Here is an 8,207-nt window from a genome sequence, read left to right as displayed (position 1 = left end):
TGTCAGGATCATACATATACTTGAGAGATCTAACACTCTCCAAGGTTCCCGGTTTCATCTAGGCCCTCCTTGATTCGAGTACGGGTCCTCTACTTTCAGTAGTACGGGCCCATACTACCTTCCACATCTACCTGTACTTTCCTCAAGGATTGCTTCAACTTCACCAAGTCCCTCTTACTGATACCCTTTCCACTGACCTTGTCCTAGGCTTCCCTAGGGCACTCTCCGGCCTACCTTCCACCATCAGCTGCACTAGGAGCCCCTACTACTTCCCCCTAACTAACTTGCAGGTACTGTTACATATCCACTCCTTAGTTAGATGGAAATAGCCAGAACCCCCATAGCACAAAGCAAGCAACATTCGTGCATCGAGTAACCAAATCAGGCATAACCTATATAGGCCCTCCTACTGCTGACTAAATAGTCCTAGCATACAGCTCATACAACAGGCATATAAGGCATCCTCCTAGATCCTTATCCCTAACTAGAATGCAATTCACAGAATCATATATCAGGCACACAAGGCATCCTCCTAGATCCTTAGTCCTATTCTAGCATGCAATTCTGAATCAAATCCTTATAGCATAACATAACAAGTATAGGTATCTTGGGGGAAAACTTACTTGAGCTGTCGGCTCTTTCCCTTTAGACGAAGAGGTACCTGAAACCAAAAACTGAAACCGTAAGCACAAAGCTTAGTGAGTTCCCCCATCGTACCACATACCATACAATACCATCGGTATCTTTCAACCGGTAATCGTCATCGGTATCTTTCAACTGGTAATCATCATCAGTATCTTTCAACCGGTAACTGGGGACTATTCCACCCTTTACCACTAGCATACAATAACAAGATATAAGCATACAGTCAGGCATATTCGGGTACTGACCTACCCCTTGGTCCTAAGGACCACTATCAGGGAAACTATCCCTATCATGCACGTAACATATCATACATATATAGCTCATAACCAAACACATACTAGACCAAGATAATTGTCACAAACACAATCATCTTCTAAATACCCCTCATTGGTGGGCCGGCATTGTGGCCTTAGACCCACCTCTACTGGAAGGTAACTCACCTCGTACAGGTAGCTGCTGATAATCAGTGCGGGAAACCTTCGTCCGCTGCTGCTCCGGAAATCCTCCGGCTACAAACCCCACAAACACTCAGATAGAAACTGATTTCTATACTCTTAGGGTAAAATGACCATTTTACCCCCCAACCAAGTCAAGTCAAATTCAAAGTCAACTTCCAGTTGACCCGACTCGCCGAGTTGCGACAACAACTCGCCGAGTCCCTTACTCTCTACTCTTCCTCATCCGCGACCCTACTCGTCGAGTTGGGTCGTCAACTCGACGAGTTCTTCTATCATCCGAATGCCCCATGAAAACTTATCCGAGTCACCGAGTTGATGAACAACTTGTCGAGTTGGGCTTCATCTGATGAACCAGATCTGTCCTCAACTCGCCGAGTTGATGAACAACTCGCTGAGTTCTAAGGAGATTGCCTTGGACTCGCCGAGTCCAGTCTTGACCAATTCCATACACTTAATTTAAATGAGATCTAACACACCAAAACCATAGATTTGGCCTCCTAATGTCCACTTCATACGTAAAGTTCCAAACTTAATGCACATGCATGGGGTTTTTAGCTCAAAAATCCACATAAAGTGTCCTAAAAAGTGCATGGGGCTTTCATGGCCCTAAAGTTGGCACCTTTATGCCATGAAACCCCTCTTAAGGCCCAGATCTAAAGTCAAAACCCACCCCACACTCCCAATATCGAAATATGAATTAGCAATCCAAAGAAATCCCAAATTAAAGACGAATAAACACATAGATGAGTCAAGACAGGGGCATTATACCTTGAAGTTGCTAAAGATGAAGTAAACTCCCTGGATCTACTGTCCCCAACTCAAGTTCCAAGCTCCTTTCTTCTTTCCAAGCTTTACTATCACACAAGAACACCAAAAATGGCCTCAACAAAGCACAAACGGCTAAGGTTTCGATGAGAAGTGTTTGGGAGCATAAAGGGGGAATGGAGGCTACATAAGGTTGTTTAAATAGGGGTGCAAACCCCTGGATTAGGGTTTTATTCCAGACAGCAGCTACTCGCCGAGTCTGGGACCCGACTCGGCGAGTTCATGACTTAAACTCCGCGCCTCATCCCGCTTCTAATCGGCGAGTTGGTCCTTCAACTCGCCGAGTCCAAGACCAAAAATGCAAAATAATTAAAGATTTAATAACAGAATATGTACCAAGAACCAGGTGCTATATCCTTCCATCAAGGACCTTACAGTACCCGTTGGTGATCGCAGTTTTTGAAAGTTGAAAATTTGCACGCGAAAATTCGGGATTTAAAAATCTTGCAACGCTCCACCCCCAAGCTTAAAGCTTTGCTCAATACCCCGTGAGAAGCACTTGACCGCTAAAACCCGAGAAATCTGGCAACGGCTTAAGATTCCGGACCTTTAAAGGAAAGCAATTCACCCATTGAATCGATTAATCTAACTGCCCTTCCTATAGAGTGAACGTGAAAGTCGGTATTTAGTCCACCATGCTAATGGAATGTCAGTGACACAAGTAGTAAATTCATTCGTTGACAGGAGCAAGCAAAAAAAGAGGGCGTAAAGAGTGTCTTATCATGATGGCCATTGGCAAATCAAAAGGCAGATGATAAAAGATGGATCTGTTGGATTTAATCCTTTTTTTCAAGCCAGTGGAATATAAAATGTCGTTGTAGCTGTAGTCACAGTAGGGGAAAGTTAATCATACCTAGTGATCATTTTCGGGATCTTTTGTAGCGGAGGCCCGCCATCAGAACTGATTTTCCGGCGAGCTTTGAGGAATATTTTTAGTGGGGTTTGTATCCTTGCCCAAGAGGACTACAATGGTGGTGTCAAAATTACAAGAGGTGGCCGGAGTTGGTTGGAAAATGACTGGAAAGTGGCGAGATGGTGGTGGTGGTGCCCGGAGCTATAGTAACAGATCGGACCGGATTTTGGGTGGGTTTTTGTAGAGCTCGGAAAACGGGAGAGAATGGTGATGGTTTCACATAATTCCAACTGGCGGTTTGATGGGAAATCGAGTTTTAGTGATGGAGGTGGGTAGTGTTCTAATGGAGTTTAGGGGAGAAGCAGAAGAATAAGTGGGGAAGAAGGGTCGGCTACTGCATATGGGGGTTTTAATTCGTGGTTAAACATGGTCAAAACTGGTTCAACGAAAGTCAGGAAGTCACGTGGACGAGTCTGCGAGTACACGCGGTCCGCGTGAATAGCCCTGGAACAATTTTGTTTGCGATCCTTACACACGGTCGATTGTGTAGATCCTACGTGGTCTATGTTAATAAACCACGCAGACGGACCCACGCATACACACGGTCCCCGTGTAGTGCCTTAAAATGGTCCATTTGTTTGATCTTTCATGCAGTCATCTTTCCGAGCACACGCGGTCCGTTTGTATAAACATGCGGACCGTGTAAAATGTTCTTTAAGCCCCCAATTCTTGAAGATGGACGCGGTTATTTTCAGTGGTCACACGCGGACCATTTGTTTATTAATGCGGACACTCCTCCGAGTACATGTGGTCCGCGTGTATCCTGCTACAACTTCTTCAATTTTCGCCCTTTGACCGTAACGAATACCGGGGCTTAAAATCCAACACTCTTTCACTGAAAGAAGGAAGAAGAAGAAATGTGAAATGCAAAAATGATCTATCTAAGACATTTATTCGGAATTAAAAAAAAGATGAAAATTTTAAGTTTTCCAAAAATGCCCTTCTTTAACGTCTTTGGCAAGACGTCCTTCCCTTTCGATTTCAGTATATTGGGGCATCCAATTGGATGACATCTAGGACATTTGCATTAAAACCTTCATAGAAAGGTTTCAAATGATGCCCATTGACTTTAAAGATTTGCCCCATTTCTTCACTTTGGATCTCAACCGCTCCGTGCTCAAAGACTTTTAGCAAAACAAATAGACCTACCCATCTTGACCTCAATTTTCTAGGAAATAATTTCAATCGCGAGTGGTAAAGCAAAACCCTATGTCCTGGCTCAAAATGCTTGCAGGTAACGGACTTGTCATGGAAAAGCTTCGTTTTCTCCTTGTAAATTTTCGAGTTTTCATAAGAGTCATTTCTCAATTCTTCTAACTATTTAAGTTGAAGCTTCCTATGCCTTCCCGTCTCATGAATGTTTAAGTTGCATTGCTTGACCGCCCAAAATGCACGGTGCTTCAATTCTACTGGAAGATGACATGGTTTTCCAAAAACCAATCTAAATGGAGACATTCCTATCAGGGTCTTGTAAGCGGTCCGATAGGCCCACAAGACATCATCAAGCCTCGAACTCCAATCCTTTCTTGTAGGATTCACTGTTTTCTCAAGAATAGACTTCACTTCACGATTTGAAACCTCCGCTTGGTCATTCGTTTGAGGGTGGTAGGCGGTAGAGACACGATGGGTCGCGTTGTACTTTATTAGCAAGGCCTCCATCATCTTATTGCAGAAATGCATCCCTTGATCACTAATAAAAGCTCTAGGCACACCAAATCTCACAAAAACATTAGACTTTAAAAACTCGATAACCGTTTTGGTATCATCCGACCGTGTGACTTTGGATTCAACCCACTTAGAGACATAATCAACCGCGATCAAAATATAAACGTTGACAAATGACACAGAAAATGGGCCCATAAAATCAATCACCCATACGTCAAAAACTTCACAAACAAGGATTGGATTTTGAGGCATTTGGTTCTTTTGTGAAATGTTCCCCATCCTTTGGCACCGTTCACAACTTTTGCAAAACAAATAACAGTCGCGTGACATGGTTGGCCAAAATAGTCCACACTCAAGGACCTTTCTCAAGGTCCGGCTAGGTCCGAAGTGTCCCCCACAAGCAAATTCATGACAAAATTGCAAAATGGATTGATGCTCTTGCTGGGGCACACATCGCCTAATAATTTGATTAGGACAATGTTTCCACACAAACGGTTCATCCCACACATAATATTTTGCATCACTTTTCAATTTATCTTTTTGAGCACGTGTGAATGTGTCGGGATACCTTTTCGTTACCAAAAAGTTAACGATATCGGCATACCAAGGAGTAGATTGAGTAAGGGAAAAGAGATGCTCATCCGAAAACTCATCCCGGAATGGGAGAGGAGTCTCATTTGAAGTGATCTGGCTTAGGTGGTCGGCAACAAGATTTTCGCATCCACTCTATTCCCGAATTTACAAATCAAATTCTTGTAATAGTAGGATCCACTGGATGAGTCTCGGCTTCGCATCTTTCTTTGTCATCAAGTACTGGAGAGTTGCATGATCCGAATACACTATGACTTTGGTATCAAGTAGGAATTGTCTAAACTTCTCCAAAGCGAACACTATGGCCAATAGCTCATTCCCCGTGGTAGATTAGTTGCTTTGAGCATTGTCTAGTGTCCTCGATGCATAGTAGATCACATGGGAGGCTCTTCCATTCTTTTGACCCAAAACGGCGCCTATTGCATAGTTGCTTTCATCATACATGATCTCAAAGGGGGGATCCCAATTTGGTGCTTACATGATGGGAGTGGATGTAAGCAACTCTTTGAGCTTGTCGAAAGCCTCTATGCACGCCTCGTTGAACTCAAAATGAACATCCTTTTGCAAGAGTTGGAACATCGGTCTTGTTATCTGTGAAAAGTCCTTGATGAATCTCCGGTAGAAACCTGCATGGCCCAAAAAAGAATGAACTTCTCGAACACAAGTCGGGTAAGGTAAGCTTTGAATAATATTTTAGCCTTATCTACCTCAATTCCTTTCTTTGACACAATGTGACCCAAGATGAGACCTTGACTCACCATAAAATGACATTTCTCAAATTTTAAAACCAAATTCGTTTCAATGCATCTTTTTAAAATCTTGGTGAGATTGGTCAAACATTCTTGAAAGGAGTTACCATATACCATAAAATCATCCATAAACACCTCAATTATGTTTTCAACATATTCTGAAAAGATACTAACCATACAACGTTGGAAAGTGGTTGGGGCGTTACACAATCCGAATGTCATTCTCCGGTATGCAAAAGTGTCAAATTGACATGTAAATGTTTTCTTTTCTTGGTCTTCCGGTGCCACCGAGATTTGGTGAAAACTGGAATAGCCGTCGAGACAACAGTAGTGAGATTTCCCGGCCAACCTTTCTAACATTTGGTCACTGAAAGGCAATGGGAAATGATCTTTCTTTGCGCTTGCGTTGAGTTTGTGGTACTCAATACATATTCTCCACCCGTTTTGCACGCGGGTGGGGACCATCATACCTTCGTTGTTTTCAACCACCGTGATGCCCGTATTCTTTGGCACAACTTGCACCGGGCTCACCCATTTGCTATCCGATATTGGATAGATCATTCTTGCATCAAGGAGCTTCAAAATCTCTTTCTTGACCAATTCCATCATTGGTGGGTTCAATCTCCTTTGTGCGTCCCAGCTTGGCTTTCATTCATCCTCCATCAAGATCTTATGCATACAAGTGGAGGGGCTCAATCCCTAGATATCCGCAATCGCCCATCCCATGGATTCTGTATGCTCCTTCAACACCTTGAGGAGTTGCTCCTCTTCACATTCGGTTAAGTGAGTTGACATGATGACCGGAAGAGTCTTGTAGTTTCCCAAATAAGCATACTTCAAGTGTTGAGATAGGGCTTTCAATTCTAGTTCCGGTGGTTGAACAAGGGAGGTTGGTAATCTTGTGTGAGTTTGAGGTAATTTAATTTGCTTTACACTAAATTGAGTGGTTTTCTTGATCTCCAGATTGTTAACCAATATTTCAACTTCTGAGTCTAGTTGGTAAAGCTTCAACTTCTTGGCTAATTTACCACAATCAAATCCTTTGCTCGAAATCATCTCCAACATGTCACCGTTAGATAATTCAAACAATTCTTGGGTCAATGGTTAACAACGTCAACAAAACACAAAGATGAAACATCACTAGGATATCTCATAGCATCGTAGATATTGAAACTTATTGTTTCCCCATCAAACTCCATCATTAAGCTTCCCACATACACATCAATCTTCGTTCTAGCCGTCCTCAAAAATGGTATCCCAAGTAAAATTATACCCGACTTGGAGGAAACTTTTTCTTTTAAATCAATCGCATAGAAATCCGTTGGGAAGACCAATTGGTTCACTTTCACCAAAACATCTTCTAAAAGACCTCTAGGAAAGACACTTGATTTATCCACAAGTGAAATTATGACATTGGTTTCACGTAAGGGTTCGACATTCAATGATTCATACACCGAATAGGGCATGACATTGATAGAAGCAAAAAGATCAAGCATAACTCTATTAAAAGTGACATTCCCAATCTTGCAAGGAACTGTAAACATTCCGGGATCTTTGCATTTAGGTGGAAGTTTACTTTGTAAAATCGCAGATGTGTTTTCATTCATTGATATTTTTTCATTTCCTTTCAACTTCCTCTTGTTGGTACAAAGCTCCTTCAAAAAATTTGCATATCTAGGGATTTGCTTGATGGCATCAAGTAAAGGGAGTTTGACTTCCACCTTTCGGAAGGTGTCCAAAATCTCTTTCTCCTCCATAGTCTTCTTCAAAGTCGCAAGTCGAGATGGGACTGGCAGTTGAGTGGCTATTGGTGTTACTAAGGGAATGGTCTTCTTTGGAACCCCAGCTTGTGTGACATTCTTGGCTATGGGATCCTCAATGGGAATGACTTCTATTTCTTCCTCTTCACCCCTTTGCTTTTTCTTTGAACTACTCTCTCCGGCTTGTTTGCCACTTCTCAAGGTCACCACATTGACATTTAGGTTCTTTTCGGTTTGAGAAGGCAATTTTCCACGGGACTCCAACTTGCTTATGGATGTAACTATATCTCCTATTTTTGCTTCAAGGTTGGAGATACTAGTTCTTGTCTCTTTTTGGAATTGTTGGGTACTAGTGGCTAAGGATTTGACAATGTCTTCAAGATACATTCCATAGATACTTGGTTGGGATTGAGGAGGTTGTTGATGATGATGTGGAGGGTGTGGTTTGGGTTGATAGTGTGGTTGTGGATGTTGGTAATGAGGTTGTGGTGGTGGATAGGAAGGTCTAACCAATGCATTTTGAGGCAATGGTCTTGGGTTGTAGATCGTGTTGGGATTTGGCTTCCAACTTGAATTTTAAGCATTTTGGTAACCGGATGGC

General features: G+C 42.5%; 1 protein-coding gene across 1 annotated transcript; it reads right to left on the bottom strand.

The window, feature by feature from the left end:
• Window positions 1–6,943: 6,943 nt before the first annotated feature.
• On the bottom strand, window positions 6,944–7,993 carry LOC145076470 (uncharacterized). The gene has a single exon (XM_079022337.1). The coding sequence runs from the start codon at window positions 7,991–7,993 to the stop codon at window positions 6,944–6,946; it is 1,050 nt and encodes a 349-aa protein (XP_078878463.1).
• Window positions 7,994–8,207: the final 214 nt, after the last annotated feature.

This window comes from Lactuca serriola, chromosome 9 (genome assembly GCF_051521515.1).
Source record: "Lactuca serriola cultivar US96UC23 chromosome 9, Lser_US96UC23_V15, whole genome shotgun sequence".
NCBI classification, from domain to species: domain Eukaryota; kingdom Viridiplantae; phylum Streptophyta; class Magnoliopsida; order Asterales; family Asteraceae; genus Lactuca; species Lactuca serriola.
This window is presented reverse-complemented; position numbering and strand designations above follow the sequence as displayed.